The 18,558-nt window shown below is 34.5% G+C and overlaps 1 protein-coding gene across 3 annotated transcripts; it reads right to left on the bottom strand.

Moving 5' to 3' along the window:
* Nucleotides 1–1,164: 1,164 nt before the first annotated feature.
* Moca-cyp (nuclear cyclophilin protein Moca-cyp) lies at nucleotides 1,165–17,890 on the bottom strand. 3 transcript variants are annotated; one of them, XM_089695358.1, is made up of 19 exons: nucleotides 17,544–17,890; nucleotides 17,347–17,452; nucleotides 16,939–17,026; nucleotides 16,332–16,361; nucleotides 15,948–16,084; nucleotides 15,477–15,582; nucleotides 14,754–14,933; nucleotides 14,142–14,214; nucleotides 9,558–9,659; nucleotides 8,846–8,903; nucleotides 7,168–7,236; nucleotides 6,859–6,921; nucleotides 6,393–6,507; nucleotides 5,750–5,944; nucleotides 4,614–5,510; nucleotides 4,101–4,176; nucleotides 3,502–3,592; nucleotides 3,108–3,213; nucleotides 1,165–1,447 (listed from the first exon to the last, which is right to left on the bottom strand). In XM_089695358.1, the coding sequence occupies exons 1-19, from the start codon at nucleotides 17,736–17,738 to the stop codon at nucleotides 1,366–1,368; spliced, it is 2,769 nt and encodes a 922-aa protein (XP_089551484.1). In that variant the 5' UTR covers nucleotides 17,739–17,890; the 3' UTR covers nucleotides 1,165–1,365. The 3 variants fall into 3 exon arrangements, with proteins under 3 accessions (XP_089551484.1, XP_089551485.1, XP_089551486.1); XM_089695359.1 differs by having other exon boundaries at nucleotides 5,750–5,941; nucleotides 17,544–17,889; XM_089695360.1 differs by having other exon boundaries at nucleotides 16,332–16,416; nucleotides 17,544–17,560.
* Nucleotides 17,891–18,558: the final 668 nt, after the last annotated feature.

The following is an 18,558-nucleotide window of genomic DNA, read 5'->3' as shown; positions in this document are numbered from 1 at the left end:
AACTATGTAGGTAGAAACTTTAAAGGTAAAATAAAACGCACATTATTTGCTTAAATTTTATTTGAATTACAATTACCCCCTTATAATTACAAAATTTCACTAAAATAAGCACGAGACACGAATTTATTTCTATAACATTTTATTGTAGCGAAAACTTCACAATTTTATGAAAAACATCACCTCACTGTGATAGAAACTACAAACAAATAAACAAACTTCAGATGGAAATAAAATGATTTTTTTTAGTTATTTAAAAATCTATCTATTACCTTAATTATAAGACTTAGGTATAATTAATACCTAATTATTCTACCTAAATTGGATAATACAAATATTATATAAGAATTTATATTGAATATTATCTTTACCCTAATCCGGGCTATATTTACTGCCCTATCAAATTGCTAAAACGTCGGCTTAGTAGTTTAGGAGTATAATAGTCGAAGATAGTCTTTGAATAATTGAATTAATAATATTTCAAGGATATGGTTGTATCCTAACAATATAATAGTAAATGATGAATGGTGATGATAAAATAATGTTCTTTTTAGGGCCGATTTTTCAATGCTTGGATAAAACTTATCCGTCCAATAAAGTATTACACGATAATATTAAAATGTCACGTAAACTGTCAAATACGGGCAATTAGAATACGTTTTTAAAATGGTAGTTTTATACATTATTCGACGAATAAGTTTTATCCAAGCATTGAAAAATTGAAAAATCGGCCCTTAGGAGATAATCATTGTCAGATTTTACTAAATTACAAAATCTGGTAGATAAATTATTAGAGGAATTCTTAAACGTATAAACATCTTATTCTATTGTAATTTGATGGTAGTTGGTGGTATGTGTAATAAACCATAAACGGTTGTAGATGAGATGAAAAAAAGTTTTACTTGGTATTGTGGAAAAATGACAGCGCTATATATTGTCTATCGCCATCACTTTCCCACACTGGAAACATTACTGCTATAAGACATCATAGTTTTATATAGTAAGTGATGGTAAATAATGTTAATTGATGATCTGAGTGGTGATCAGTGACTATAATTAATGGTTTGTGACCAACTGTAACTGCAAATGATAGTCATTGGTGACGGTATCTGATGGTAAGTGACTAAAAGTGACTGTATTTGATGGTAAGTGACTAAACGTGACTGTATTTGATGGTGAGTGACTCAAAGTGACTATTTGATGGCTAGTGACTCAAAGTGATGGTATCTGATGGTAAGTGACTGTATTTGATGGTAAGTGACTAAACGCGACTGTATTTGATGGTGAGTGTCTCAAAGTGACTGTATTTGATGGTTAGTGACTCAAAGTGATGGTATCTGATATCTATTCGTGATGATATTCGATAGTTTAACGTTCAGAAGACCGTCGTCGGCGATGTCTGCGCGGAGATCGGGAACGGCGGTTACCACGCTCGCTGCTCTTTCGAGATCTATGGAAAAACATTTAATTTAAGACATTAAGTTTTCTAATTGAAACAAAGTTAAAAGGCAATAAGGCAAATACTATATGCAACTTTAAAGAAATACGTCGAATCACGCGTGGCAGGGATAAGAAAAAGATGGCGCGTAACGGAAAAATGTCACGCGTAACGAAAAAATGTTACACTAAATTTTTTTCCAACCCTGTTAAAGAAGTTTCACTTCAATAAAACATCCTCTTTTTATTTTGGATGTAAATTAGATTAAGGGCCAATTTTTCAATGCTTGGATAAAACTTATCCGTCCAATAAAGTATTACACGATAATATTAAAATGTCACGTAAACTGTCAAATACGGGCAATTAGAAAACGTTTTTAAAATGGTAGTTTTATACATTATTCGACGAATAAGTTTTAACCAAGGATTGAAAAATCAGCCCTAAAATTAGTATGATCTATTTATACAAATAACATCATCTAAAATACGTATGAAACTTCATAGCGTCTTACAGACACCAATTATGCAAGAATTAGTGTAGCCATACAATAGTTATAAATGAATTAATTAATATCGCATTCAAAATAACAAATAATGTGTAAAGATCCATGAAGATGCGACGACGCGGTTGGCGCAGTGGTAAAGTAACTACTACTGAGCCGACGGTCCCGGGTTCGATCCCTGGTCAGGGCAAATATTTGTGTGATGAACTCAATTATTTGTTCTTGGGTCTAGGTGTTATCTATATATGTATTTATTAAATATTATATTTATCGTCGCCTAGTACCCACAACACAAGCCTTAATTGAGCTTACTGTGGGACTAGGTCGATTTGTGTAATAATGTCCTATAATATTTATTTAATACTAGCGGTCCGCCCCGGCTTCGCCCGTGGTACATATTTACGTTTTCTCTACATAAGAACCATCCTCGTACTTCAAGGAATATAATAGAAAAGAATTATCGAAATCGGTTCAGCCGTTCACACGCGATGCCGTGACAACGCGAAACGGGTGCGGACCCGCCGCCTTTTTATAGCTCCCGCCGCGAAGCGCGTCGAACGCGGCAACTGACACACAAAAATAATCCTTATGGCATGTAATTCACGCGCGATGACTTATAGCGTATTTCATGTATAACTTTGGTGTTTCTACACCGATTTACATGATTCTTTTACTATAACCTGCCCAGGAGTATGAAGAATAATTGTGCCAAATTTCGTTAAAATCCGTCGTGTAGTTTTTGTTTCTATAACGAATATACAGACAGACAGACAGACAGACAGACAGACAGACAAAAATTTTACTGATTGCATTTTTGGCATCAGTAGCGATCCCTTATCACCCCTTCATAGTTTTTTTTTAAATATATTTCATGTACAGAATTGGCCTCTCTACAGATTTATTATAAGTATAGACTAGCTTTCCACCCGCAGCTTCGCCCGCGCAGTCAAAGAAAAACCCGCATAGTTCCCGTTCCCGTGGGATTTCCGGGATTGCGTCATTTTCCCGGGATAAAAAGTAGCCTATGTCCTTTCTCGGGTATCAAAATATCTCTATACCAAATTTCATGCAAATTGGTTCAGTAGTTTAGGCGTGATTGAGTAACAGACAGACATACAGAGTTACTTTCGCATTTATAATATTAGTATGGATTTTTATCCTGTTTTATACCTGCTTCTACTTCTCTTCCTGTCTCTATCCGAGGATTTTCTCTTCTTAGGTCTATCTTCTTCTGAAGAAGAGTCGTCAGATGATTCTGGCTTTTTCTTTTTTGCTTCTGAAAATATTATTGATTATACACTAAAATAGTAAAAGTTCAAGTTTAGGTTAAGTTAAATTTACACTGTTTTTCGAAAAAAACTAGAGTTCCTTGCTTGGATTGACAGATATAAAAACACACTTGATTTATAAATTCAAAACATATTGAGAATACAATTATTTGAGTCAATTATTGCGGTTGGTTGGAATAAATAGACATACATTTTAATTTTGTTACATCTCAATAAATTTCTCTAATGTCACAATTTTTAAGTAATTTTAGTATGTATGTTTAATTTATACATACCTGCGGCTTTAGTCTCTCTGTCTCGTTGTCTCGACTTAATTAGGCGCACAATTTCCATCAGCTCCTTGCGAGCTTCGTTCCTTTCTTCCTCCTGAAACAGTAATACATTTATAGTAAATTCCCTTATGGCTTTTAAACATAAAATTTGTTAGCTGTTATCTTATATATAAAATTCTCGTGTCACAATGTTAGTCTGCATACTCCTCCGAAACGGGTGGACCGATTCTCATGAAATTTTCTGTGCATATCAGGTAAGTCTGAGAATCGGCCAACATCTATTTTTCATATGTACCACGGGCGAAGCCGGGGCGGACCGCTAGTAAATTTATAATATTATATTATTTTTTGTTAGCTGTTGTTAAAATAATAGCTTTTTGACAGGTAACGATTTTAAAACATCACAAGTTCGACGAAAAATTATTAAAATTTCAGCTATATTCTTTAATTCACATACAACACAGTCTATAGAAATGTTTTCAACACGTTTTTATAAGTTAAGTTTTTTTTTAGGTTTTTTAAACTACATTAATTTTACAACATTGAAAAAAATTCGATATAAAAAAACTCATTTTAGTTGAAATCAAACAAACTTGACTTACTTTCTTTTTCTCATCCTCATCTTTGTCTTTTGTTCCTGCGGCTGGAGCTTTCTTCTCTACTTCCGGCGATTTTGATCTATGTGAGAAAAAAATAATAAAATTAATAATTGAAATTTTAACATTTATATCGATCGAAAATTTAAATTTATGATGAAAATATTCAACATAAATCTTTTTATTTGTATGAAATCAGTGGTTCAAGTATGAAGTTTTGAATATTTTTGTAACTTTACTACTTAAAAATCTAAATCTAAGAATATGCTAATTAGCATAACGTGATAACATTTCAAATCATCACTAGCTGCGCTCCGCGGTTTCATCCGCGTGGCTCCGCTCCTATTAGTCTTAGCGTGATGATATAATATATAGAATATAGCCTTCCTCGATAAATGGGCTATCTATCACCGAAATAATTTTTCAAATCGGACCAGTAGTTCCTGAGATTAGCGCGTTCAAACAAACACTTCAGTTTTATAATATCAAGTATAGATTAGGTTAATATAAAATACTCACCTTCTATCGTCTGTATCTTTTCTCTTAGATCTCTCCGCCGATTTGTCCCGACTCACATCTCTATCCCTTTTCTCCGAGCGTTTGTCCCGGGATCTATCTCTTGTCCTGTCTCGCCTTTCCTTCGATCTCTCTCTCTTACCATCTCTATCTTTAGATCTGTCACGTCTGTCCCTAGATCTATCGCGTTGACGTTCCGTAGATCTCTCGCGCCGATCCACAGATCTGTCGCGCTTACGTTCGCTTGATCTATCACGTCGATCAATAGATCTATCACGTTTACGTTCGCTAGATCTCTCCGTAGATCTGTCTCGCTTGCGTTCACTGGATCTATCACGTCGATCTAAAGATCTATCGCGCTTACGTTCGCCGGATCTATCACGTCGATCTCTCTCCACTGACCTATCTCTCTTTGGTCTCTCTCTGTCGGACGATCTATCTCTCTTCTCATGTCTCACTCTATCTCTATCCGTAGACCTATCTCTCTTTTCATCTCTATCCCGTTTCTCTTTCCTATATCTATCGTCGGATTTATCCTTCGGTCTATCGCGATCTACTGATCTATCTTTCGACTTGCTGTATCTTATTCTCTCAGTCGATTTATCTTTTTGTTTCTCCTTTTCTGGAGTTCCATTATTATCTTGTGAAGTTTTAGCATCTTTTGGAGTGACGTCATCTTGTTTATCTTTTTCTTTGATTTCATCATCTTTGTTAGTATGTTCCCTGTCTCCGGATCTTTCTTCTATTTTATCTTTCTTGCGGCTATCTTTGTCCTCTTTCCGCTCGTCCCTTTGGTATGAGCGCTCTCTTTCGCTCCTGTATTTGTCCCTTTTGTTGTATTTATCATCTCTCTGTCGTTCCATTTCACGGCGATTGTCTGCGGCTTCTTCACGTCTTGCCCTGTTAAAAAAAAATATTTATAATTTCTAAAGAACAAAAAATTATATTTGACGATTCGTTATATTTCAGGTTCATTGACTATCTGGATCGATCGACTGATTCAATCAGCAATTACTGACCAATTAGATTAGGGACAAAAACAACCACCCACACTTCTTATTCCGGTTCGTACTCGACCTTTCTCGCTTGCTGTTTATTATCAGCAATTACTGACCAACTGTCTACAATAAACAACTCACGCTTGCTCCTTATTCCTGCTGAACGTGCTTCTCAGCAAGCTGAACGGGTCGTACTCGTCCTTGCCCTTCGGCGGCTCCCTTTCAGCATTTGCTGTAACGCTGGCAATAGTTGAGGGAACTTTTGGCGCGAAAGCCACAGTGGAAGCGGGACCTTCGCGGCGACGGAACTCACGCTGGTTCTTATTTGAGTCCCTGCTTTTATTTTATACATATTATAATAGAAATAAATTCAAATAATTAAGCATTGTACCTATTTGAATTGTATGTCACATTCGGTGTATAAGCGAAATGTAATTTCAAACGCGTTTTAGAATTTAGAAGGACCAAAAGTAGATAAAGAAAGAAAGAGTACATAACATTGAAAGAAAGAGTACATAACATTTTTATAGGTACAACGTTCGGTAGAACGTTCATATAGAATAAAAATGATTATAACTTATAAGTATGAATATATTTCAATATCATAAATTATGAATTATCTCAAAGAACATGTCTGTAATAATTAATTTCACATCATGGCACTTTAATATTTACTTAAACATGTTTTTACATAAATTACTGCCCTCATATATACTGATACCACAAAATAATCCAAAATCCTATTTTAGCAATCCCCTATATTATCTTAAAAATGCTAACTCACGTGAACAGCTGTTCATGTTTGGGGTTAACGCCGAGTGCTCGAGCTAGTATATCAGCCTTGTTTTCAGCGCGGGGCTCCCGTCTCTCTACCCTCTTGTGGGGGACTTCGCCTTCTTCTGTATGATTATAAAAGAATTAATTAATAATATAATAAAAATACTTAAAAAAATAAAATCTTATAAGTACTATTGACACATACATGTAGAAATATATTTAAAAAAAATCTTTATAATATGCGTTCGTGTAAAATAATTCGTTAATCTTTACTTACTGATTAAAACACTTATTTTAATGGTTTGTAAAATTGGTGGTATTTTATATCGGCACAGGAGTTATAGAAACTTTAGGTTCAATTCCAAAGTTAAATTTTCCTTATACTATAAACAAGATGGCGTTGTATTAACAAATACATAATTTCTCACTACCCACATTTAAAAGAAAAAAATAAAATAAAAATCGTATCTTACCTTCTTGTTCCATATCCTCTTCAAAGTCCAACGCATTGTAATCGACGCGTCCATCACGAGGTTCTGTAAAAATTTAAAATAAATTGAACACATACAAACAGTGAGAAAATTTTTAACGATTTAGTCAAAGTAATCAACTATCATAAGCGAGCAGAGACAACTGAAGTAAAATGTGGCTAATTAGCAAAATTCGAAGTGCTACAGAATGTAAACAATTAAAAGTTAATTTTATTAGATCATAAATATTTATTACATTTTCATACATTAAAAAAATATTTCAAAAGATATTAAATAGATATTGTATATCACCTAAAACAGAATCATCACACTCGCCCTCCTCTTTTTCCACAAGCGGTCGTGGTGGTGTACCAGATGCTCCTAAAAAAATGATATTTATAAAAATATATAATATGATGTTAGATGTAACTTTTGATTTAATAATTTGGATGAATAGTTGTCACTATTTCCTGTCAAAACATGCTTACAGTGCCACAAACTTAACTGACCCGGTGACGGTGTCACTGAAGTCGATTTTAGTGCGACTAAATAGTATTTCCCCGGATGCAAGGGTAAAAATAATGTCATTGCCAATGGTGTAAATTAACAATAATAAGTAATTTTTTATTTATACAAAATATTCCGTATGAAGTCTGTGAAAATGTGACATTTCAAAAAGGCGGAACGTAGATTCCAGTTTTTGCCACCGGGTCAGTTAAGTTTGTGGCACTGTAGCTGTCGAATACTATAAAATTCCTTTGAATCGTGGCGCATTCGTACGAATCGTGCCCAGGGGCTCGGACGTTGTTTATACGACGTTCGACCCAACTACCCTCACTTTGCTAAAAGTAGTTGACTTGCTGCGATTTGTTATCAACTACCTACATCAATTAGGTAGCAGTATAGAATCGCAGTACATTCTTATTACATTTAAACTAATATTTAACCCGGCCTTGCGTGTAATTTTTTACAACAATGATATATAAAAATATTTATTATGTTATTATTATTAAAAATAAATGCTATATGTTTATATGGGGAGGTTATATAGATAACAATTTCGCGAAATAGATTATAGAGTACCTATTTAATATGATAATGACTAGTGTTGCCGAACTATCGATAGTTTGACTATCGATAGTTGACCTTGAAAATAAGTCAGAATATCGATAGCACTATCGATAGTATCGATATTATCGATACTATCGATACTATCGATAGCGTTAATCATAGAATACTATTGATGAACTGCAATAGTATCGATAAAATCGATAGTATTGATTGCCAATAGTTGCTATACTATCGATACTGTCGATAGTATCGATACTATTGCTACTGAATATTGCAACTACAATCGATACTATCGATAGTACTGATACTATCGATAGTTTTGAGCTATCGATAGTAGTAAATTGTGCAATAGTATTGTTCACGATTTCTTGGTATAATGGGTCAGTCAGTGCCACCGACCCATATTATGACTCAGTTTAAAAGTTAAGACTAGTATTTGGTTTAATCGTTGTAATAAAGAGACTTTCTTTTTTTCCTATTGTTTTGTGGGATCGTTTAATATTATTGATAAAGCAATACTATCGAGAAAAAGGTCACTATCGATGGGACGATATTATCGATAGTATCGACACTATCGATAGTATCGATAGTTCGTTCGATATTGAGCTTCGATAGTATCGACACTATCGATAGTATCGATAGTTCGTTCGATATTGAGCTTCGATAGTATCGATACTATCGATGGTATTGCTATGTGTCGATAGTATTTACGCTTATAGGACTATCGATACTATCGATAGTATCGACACTATCGATAGTATCGATAGTGCTATCGATACTATTGCTTTTCCCCAACTATCGATAGTTAATCGATAGACTATCGATAGTGGACTATCGAGCGGCAACACTAATAATGACATAATATTACTAATTTATTAAATTATGTAACCATAAATTATCAAATTGTTCTAGTACTTACTGCTTTGTTTCTCTATCATCCTTTTTGAAGTTTCATGTTCTCGCTCAGCTTCTACGCGCTGCAATAAAATATACAATTTTTATTTTTATTTTTATTATTAACTGAATTGAATTCATAACACTATTAAATACAAAATAATACAAACAAACATAAAATTCAATCACATGTACCATATTAAAATCATTTACTTAAATAATTAATTTATGAATGGATTGATTGATTGCTCAATGTACTGATTAATTGAAATCTATCGATTTATTTCAAATGCTCGATAGATTTATTTAATGTATTGATTATTTGTAATTGATTGATTGTTTGATGGATCGATCGCTTGATTTATAGCTTGATTGATGGATAGATCGCTTGATTTGTAGCTTGATTGATGGATCGATCGCTTGATTTATAGCTTAATTGATGGATCGATCGCTTGATTTATAGCCTGATTGATGGATCGATCGCTTGGTTGATGGATCGATCGCTTGATTGATGGATGGATCAATTGATCCTTTATTTGATTGATCCATCATTCATCCGTTGGCTCGCGACCGTCTTCTTGTAGACATTTGGATATGGTTTTGGAGATTCCTGTCGGTTCTTTTCCATATGTACTGCTTTCCGAATCAGTGTAAATGTTAAAAATATTTTATGACGATTCAAAAGTGCTTCTAGAAGTAGCCTAATTGAATAAATAAATGTTTATAAGACGACACACCTCGACGTCGGCCAGCTTGACGATGCGGCGCTGCGCCTGGCGCCAGTGCGGCGGCGTCACCGAGCGGGACCGCGAGCGGGAGCGGGACGGCGTGCGGTAGCGCTGCAACACAAACAAACACATATACAGGGTGTAATCGTTAAGTGTGCACAGGCGATTTTTCCGTAAATATTACAGATAACAAAAAACTTTAAACTGATATCGAAAGTACTTAACCTAATGAGTAAAATGGCCGTAATAAATTTTTAAAAATAAATCGAGAAATATCAAAAAAATTATCTTTAAACCCTCCCATACATTAAGTATGAAATATGAATATCCCGTAAGTATACATTTAATATGAAAGATTTTAGCTTTCTTTTTCTTTTTTGGTTTTCTGCTTTAATTACTTCGCAAATTTGAAGTGGCATTTTCCACGCTTTTTCCGGACATTTTCACGCATTTTCCGGATATTTTCCGGGGATTTTCCGAGTATTTTCTCGACATTTTCCAGGCTTTTTCCGGACATTTCCACGCATTTTCCGGATATTTTCCAGACATTTCCCTGGCATTTTCCGGTTATTTTCCGGGATTTCCCAGACATTTTCCGGGAATTTCCCAGGCATTTTCCTGGGATTTTCCGAGCATTTCCCGGGGATTTTCCGGTTGTTTCCCAGACATTTTCCGGACATTTCCCTGGCATTTTCCGGGGATTTTACACGCATTTCCCAGGCATTTTCCGGACATTTCTCAGGCATTTTCCGGGGATTTTCCAGGCATTTTCCGGATATTTTCCGGACATTTTCACGCATTTACCGGATATTTTCCGGACATTTTCACGCATTTTCCGGATATTTTCCTGGCATTTTCCAGGGATTTTCCACGGTTTTTCCGGAAATTTCCACGCATTTTCCGAGCATTTCCCAGGCATTTTCCGGTTATTTTCCGGGAATTTCCCAGGCTTTTTCCGGGGATTTTCCGACCATTTCTCGGGGATTTTCCGGACGTTTTCCAGACATTTTTTGGACATTTCCCTGGCATTTTCCGGGGATTTTCCAGACATTTTCCGGGGATTTTCCGAGCATTTCCCGGGGATTTTCCAGACATTTACAGGCTATGTCAGGGAAATGTCCGGAAAATGCCATGAAAATTCCCGGAAAATATCCGGAAAATTTCCGGAAAATGCCTGGAAAATCCCCGGAAAATGCCTGAGGAATGTCCGGAAAATGCCTGGGAAATGCGTGGAAAATTCCCGGAAAATGCCAGGGAAATGTCCGGAAAATGTCTGGGCAACATCCGGGAAATCCCCGGGAAATGCTCGGAAAATCCCCGGAAAATGCCTGGGAAATTCCCGGAAAATGTCTGTAAAATCCCGGAAAATAACCGGAAAATGCCAGGGAAATGTCTGGAAAATATCCGGAAAATGCGTGGAAATGTCCGGAAAAAGCGTGGAAAATGCCCGGAAAATGCTCGGAAAATCCCCGGAAAATATCCGGAAATGCGTGAAAATGTCCGGAAAAAGCGTGGAAAATGCCACTTCAAATTTGCGAAGTAATTAAAGAAGAAAACCAAAAAAGAAAAAGAAAGCTAAAAATCTTTCATATTAAATGTGCACGGGATATTCATATTTCATACTTAATGTATGGGAGGGTTTAAGGTTGTAGTAACAGTGAAACGACTTTGAGGATTTGGACGTTCTCCCCGCGCTAGCCACGCACCCCCGCTTCATTTTTACGTGCGCAGAGCGTGATCCGCGCTATCGCAACTATCCGCTCGCGTCGCGTTCCGCAGCAGCTCGGGCATTTTTATAACCCGACTAAAAAGAAGGGTTATGTTTTTCGCGAAAACATAACCCTTCTAAAAAGAAGGGTTATCTTTGTATGTAGGTATATAATATTCTTTATACTCTGATATCTTCCGAACCACTGGATGGATTTCTTTAATTAGGGTATCGTTAGATTCGTCGTATTAGCCCAAGTTTTGTTAGATAGGTGACAAAAAAAAAGAAAAATGTGGGGTGCTAGACTAAAATACAAAAAAAAAAAAATTTTTCTGCAATATGGGTATCAAATTAAAGGTATCATAATAAGGATTCCAAAAAAGTGTATCATGCTTATATTACCTACAATAATAAAACAACATAGATTTATTTTTGTGAAATGAAATCAGTGATGATAGGTATTTGTGAACGAAATTTTAAGAGAAAAGCGCCTGAAAGAAATGCAATTTTATTAACATTGTAATTTTTTCAGGCGCTATTAAAAAACTTTATTTTACTTTTTTATACTGAATTTATTATTTTAATAGTTTAAAAAGGTAAAATTGTACTTTATAGGGCGTGGAGTTGAGAGTCGTAAATTTTTTTGTGGTTAGCTATTGTCCTATAGAACCCAAATCTGAAATTTCACTTTGAGGATACTTTTAGTTTTTGAGTTACGAATTTTTGAAAATCGGAAAATAAGTAAGTATTGAAAGTTACTCCATCTTATTTTTGTTACGCATATTTATTGTTTTGACGTCAGAGTGGCGGGACCACTTTGTTTATAGAATATCTTGAAATCCTGTTTAGTCCATTGAAATGTTACATTTTTTAGGCCTAACCTTGCCTAACAATGAAAAAATATTGTATATAAAAGTTGTTCTTCGAAAAACAATCTACAAAAATGGTCTGATACCATTTCTTCGTAAAATGATAAAAAAAAGTTTTATTTGAAATATATTAATAGCTCTAATTTCTGAACATTTTCACTTATAACTTTTTTATTTATAGTCCTACGACAAAAAGTCACGGGACCAAAGTTGTAGAGAATTTAATTTGCAACAAATAATGCTAACAATTTTTCTTAATCAAATAAATAGTTTAAGAGATATAACGTAAAAACCATTTCAACCGCTATTTTCAAGATGGCGGCCGTGGGACAAGGGTGGCGACCCCACAAACTTGGTGATAGCTTCACACTGACCCCCCCTACACATCAAAAAAATAAAATTGCGTCCTCTAAAAATTACGACCCCAAATGTAACTTTTCAATGGACTAGTTAGAGTAGAAGTTTTTTACGAAAGTATAAAATAGTACCTACTAATTATGCACTAAATTATAGGTACATAATTTTCAAAATGCCTGAGGAAGTCCCGCCATCTTGATGTAACGGGTATTTGGTGTAGGGCTTGGACCTACTAAGCTAATCAATGTGCTACTAAAAAGCATAAAATAAAAAAGTTGTTAAAAAACCCGACTGAGAAAAAAACAAGTTCAAAACAAGATTTCTAATAGAAAACTTAGTTAGTAGCAGGCGGGCACACATTCGCAAACATAGTTAAAAGAAAACTTATGTGAACCCACGCGCACGCACAAAATTGTTAAAAGAAAAATTGCACAAAATTGCCATCCACAATCAGGCAAAATACAATTTTAGAGAATGAGCAGCACAACCTCCTCGTCCGACAGTTCGAGCTACAGTGCCGCCCGTCGCCCGCGCACGGACCCGCTCATTTCATTTCATTTAGAAAACAGTGAATAATTATTTGTAGCTCAATAAGAACTTGCCTTATCTCGTCAAACGTACAATTTATGACAAACACCTTTTAAAATATTATTGTGAAAGAAAAATAGCAAAACTCCATACCGTTTAGACGAAGTTACGAAAATTCAAACAAGAAATGCTCCACTTTGGAATATTTTTTCGGACATTATTTTTATAGATAGAATTATTTCAAACGTTCAAATTAAAGTTTAAGGTCTAATGAGTAACATATATTTTTTTTGGACATTTATATTCACTAACCGAAGAGTAGTTAGACGAAGAAAACAGGCATTTGGCAGTAAGTAGCCCCTTAAAGATAATTTTTTTGATATTTCTCGATTTATTTTTAAAAATTTATTACGGCCATTTTACTCATTAGGTTAAGTACTTTCGATATCAGTTTAAAGTTTTTTGTTATCTGTAATACTTACGGAAAAATCGCCTGTGCACACTTAACGATTACACCCTGTATATTATATGTTTATTACAAAAAAAATCATAATTTGAACACCTCCTTGGATGGCTATCGCGTGTGCGCAGAATCGAAAGGTCCCTAGGGTTCAATTTCCGGTACAGATAAACTGAACTAACTATAAAAATAAATCAAATAATCGAATGGATTGTTCATTAATTGTACAGATAAATCGAACTAACTATAAACATAAATCAAATAATTGAATGGATTGTTCATTTATTGTACAGATAAATGGAACTAACTATAAACATAAATGAAATAATCGAGTGGATTGTTCATTAATTGTACAAATAAATCGAACTAACTATAATTATAAATCAAATAAGCAAATGGATTGTTCATTAATTGTTCAGATAAATGAAACTAACTATAAACATAAATCAAATAATCGAGTGGATTGTTCATTAATTGTACAGATAAATCGAACTAACTATAATAATAATTAATAAATCAAATAAGCAAATGGATTATTCATTAATTGTACAGATAAATGGAACTAACTTTAAACATAAATCAAATAAGCGAGTGTATTTTTCATCAATTGTGTAGAGAACTAAACCATCAAAATCAATATCTATCATAAAAGTTATAAAATAGAAACTTACAAACACTCCCCTGCCTTTAACGATGCGTCCGCTTCTTGTATACGCATGACGTTCTCTTTCCCGGTATCTTGGCCTATATTAAAAGCAAAAAAACAACCAAAATTAATATCAAACATTTAAATAAATCATACTTCTTATAATTATTAATTATCAGATAGCGTATTCTCAGACAGACATGTCTACAAATATTGCGATCGACAATTTTGTAGTACACGAATGTCCCCAGAGCACAGGGTTCCTCTGGTTTCAGGACCCCTACGCGATTCATCATATTTTATTTAAAAATTCTACTTATATGTACATATATAAAAAAAAGTAGTAAAAATTATTTTCCTTAATTTGCACATTAAATTCGGTTAATTTATTTTTGAACAAAATTATGGAAATGACTACTAAAACTAAAGAACACACTAAAATAAGATGCTGTCCATTTAAAGTCAAAATCGAGTCTAAATAAGTCGGTTACATGAAAACATACAGGTGAAGCTAACAAAACCGTGTTAAAATGTACACTAGGTTCAAATAACCTTTTTCATACTTATTTATTCGTCCAATCCTTAATAATTTTTTCCCTCTAAAACACATCGAAAAAAAAATATTTCCCAATCTTACCTTTCCCTTTCCCTCCTATCCCCTCTATCTCCCCTCTCCTTGTCCTGGTCCCTTCCACCTCTCATGAGGAACCGATTGGTTGGCACATCTGGTATCTCCCGAGGGTCTATCTTGGAGGTAGTTACCAGGGGGTGAGTTGGTTCTGGTGTCTGCTCACCATCGGACGGTTCCGAATGATGTCTGTAAAGTTTATGTTAGGTAAGTAGTTATGTAAGGTTGTAAAAAAAGGGTAATTAGAAAAAAAAATTGGTTGTTTGTAAAGTAGGTTTACGATCGAGATGTTTACGTGATAACATAATGCAGTGGCAGCGCTCGAGATGAGACGGGAGATCGGTCCGTCTCTCTCTCGTTATACCTGCGATCGCGCTCGTGAGGTTTTGGTGTGACACAAGTTTCTGAACATGTCACCCGACTAAAACGATTTTAAAAACGTTATCACGTTAAAAATGACAAAAATGAAGCTCTTTGCACCCAGTTTAAAAAAAAAACATTTAAATCAATTCAAATATTACATTTTAAAATATCTTTAATACTAGGATTAACTCAAAATGGAGGCAAGCTATTTTTGTGTTCATATATTTCACACAGAAAAACATGTAAACAATCATAAAAGTATGGAAAAGGGATAAATAGGATGATTTCAAATTTTAATTTTCATTTAAATTTTACACTTGAAAACATTCAATTCACATTATTAGGTTATGAAATGACAAATAGTGTTACCTCTTCTTTTTCTTATCTTTCTTTTTCTTTTTGTCTTTCTTAGACTTCTCCGAGTCCGCGTCACTGTCATCTTTTACTTTCTCCTTGTCCTGTTTGCGTTTTTTACCTGTACAAGACAATTTACAATTTGTTAAATTATTTTCTTTTTCTATGATCAATGAAAGCTTATTTTTGTACCCTATAATTATAAAGACGGATTTTTTATTGCTGTATGAGACAAATAAACATAAAAGCTACCAGACTTATTTCCAAAAGCTGAAAAAAGTATTGAAGGAACAAAAGGTTGATTGGATTGATTGAAATAGCATCTGGCCACAGTTGGTAACAGCTACATCTTGTAGCGGGCGCGCATTTTGTTTGCTACAATTTATCTCAACAACAATTTGACTGATTCGAAAAATTCTTTCACCAATCGAAAGCCACACTATTCCCGCATATATGTTATTAGCTAATATCTACTATCTCACTCACCCTTAACCCTTACAAGCTGTCCGCAGTTAGTAACAGCGACATCTTGCAGCGGTCGCGCGTTTCGGTCCACCGGCAGAGCCTCCAGTTGCCGCACAAGCGCCGCTCCACCCACCACCGCGCCGAACACTACGTGCACACTGCAATCACGTACTTACATGTAATATGGATGCTTATTATAGTAATATGACAGAATTTCCGGGATGAAACCTATCCTATGTGTTAATCCAAGTTACCTTCTATATGTGTGCTAAATTTCATTGTAATCGGTTCAGTAGTTTTTGCGTGAAAGAGTAACAAACATCCATACAAACTTTCGCCTTTATAATAGTTAATAGTATTAAGATTAAGATTTATTATTATAGAAAAATAACAAAATCCACTCACTTGTCGAGATGCGGCGCCGGCTGTGTTGTTCTACAACACACAGAACACATAGAATGATAGCGGGCCGCGACGCTGCCTGCGCGACCTTTACACAACGCATGTTATATATGTCATTGTCACTCGCTCGCCCAGTGTAGTTCAGGGCGTAGCTTATTATCAAGTTTCATGTATGTTTTGTAACATATTTGGAATCACTATGATTGGAAATATGTTATAAAACATAATTAAATATGTGTTATTATTATTTTTGATATACTCTATAATAAAGATAAAAATATCAAACGAAAATACATATTTTAACTTTCATTTTGTAAGAAGCTCTTAATTATACACAAAAGAGATAGAGAAGCGTAATATTTTTATATGTCGGAATTGAAAACAGACTTAAATAAATTCATTATTAGATATTAGAAACAAAAATCTAACTCAGCATTAAAGAGAAACATATCAAAGTATGCTCATATTTCATCCTTCTATGCACGATGTTTGAACTCACAGCAATTATTTATAAAAAAAACTTTAAAAAGCAATATTAATTTAAGAACTTGATTTATAGTAACAAAAACCATCGCTTTGCCCGTCATCTCACCGCAGGATCCAAACTTACATAAAGAACTGTGAACCGTTTGTGTCTTTGCCTCTGTTAGCCATTGATAATAGGAATGGACTGTCATGTTTCAGTTCAAACGTCTCATCTGGAACAAGATACCAATGATTTATACACTGATTAACATTTTTAAATGAGCAAGGCCTGACCACAATCTATACTAATATTATAAAGCTGAAGAGTTTGTTTGTTTGAACGCACTAATCTCAGGAACTACTAGTCAAATTTGAAAAATTCTTTCGGTGGTAGATAGCCCATTCATCGAGGAAGGCTATAGGCTATATATCATCACGCTAAGATCAACAGGAGCGGAGCCACGCGGGTGAAACCGCGGAGCGCAGCTAGTAATTAATAATAACAATATACTTATATAAATACACAAGCAGGATGTATGTAATTAGTAATTACCTTCAAAGGTTCCACCATAAATTGATTCTCCACCGGTTCCATTTGCATTAGTGAAGTCTCCGCCTTGTATCATGAAATCTTTTACCACTCGGTGGAAAACCATGCCCTAAAACACATCACACGTGAAAAATAAACGAGTTTATCGACTAATAACTTAGCAAAATTACTTTCTTAATCTTAAATGCTGAGAAGCTAACCTTGTAAGTCAATGGCTTTCCTGTCGTCTTCCCAACCCCCTTATCGCCTGCACAAAGGGCCCGGAAATTTTCACAGGTCTTCGGCGCCACATCGTTAAATAACTCAAACACTATCCGGCCTGAAGGAAGATCTCCGATAGAAATATCCATGAACACACGGTCCCTGGACGGTTTGTCGTCGCCGTCCACAGTCATTTTGGTTAAATTTATTGTTTTTCAGGTCAATTTATTTATCCCACGTCTGCAAATAGGCATTGATCGTTTATACTTTGAATAATCAATCAACGAATACTTCTATAAAATTATTTGAACATTTTACAGAAACAGCCGAAAAGTACAACATAATTGACACATGAAAAGAACAGTCAATAATCAATGCCACAGATTATTAAATCAATACCTTGTGGTCAATACAGAGAACATATACCTAAAATACACTAAATGGATTTAATAATTCATTGGATCGCGATCGTGAGCGAAATATGTATGTTGAAAAAGTTGAATAATTGTGATCCTAAACAATATAATATGTACTGCTAAAATATACACCTTTTGTGGAATTCATAAAGTATAGAATTGTTATTCTTTGAAGTTTGTAGTTCTGTCGAGTTCTGTGCAGGGATGTGACCTCGAATCAGAAAAATCGATTACTCAATAATCGATTTTTTTTTGTTTAGAAATAAATCGATTTGCGAAAAATCGATTTAAAAAAAAATATTATCGATTTTTGTTTTCACCTCGACTTTTTATGCGAAAAAACCTATTCGATGTAAGGTAAAAGCCCCAATACCGGACCATGTACCAGTATCGGAACACTCCATGCATTTGTATATATATATTTGTGAATATTATAGATATAGATATACTTGTATATCTATATTATTTGTAAATACATGGAGTACAGATGGCGCTGATTTTTTTATAAACTTACTTATAGTACGACATAAAAGAGATGAAATTAATTATTTTGGAACTAATTCGTTTTTCATTACCTGGCAACCCTGAATTGGCAATG

This window comes from Colias philodice, chromosome 5 (assembly GCF_061535455.1).
Source record: "Colias philodice isolate Cphi_HAF_F1 chromosome 5, ilColPhil1 Martin Lab GWU primary, whole genome shotgun sequence".
In the NCBI taxonomy this organism is placed as follows: domain Eukaryota; kingdom Metazoa; phylum Arthropoda; class Insecta; order Lepidoptera; family Pieridae; genus Colias; species Colias philodice.
Note: the sequence above shows the minus strand (reverse complement) of the source record. Positions and strands in the feature narration are given on the sequence as shown.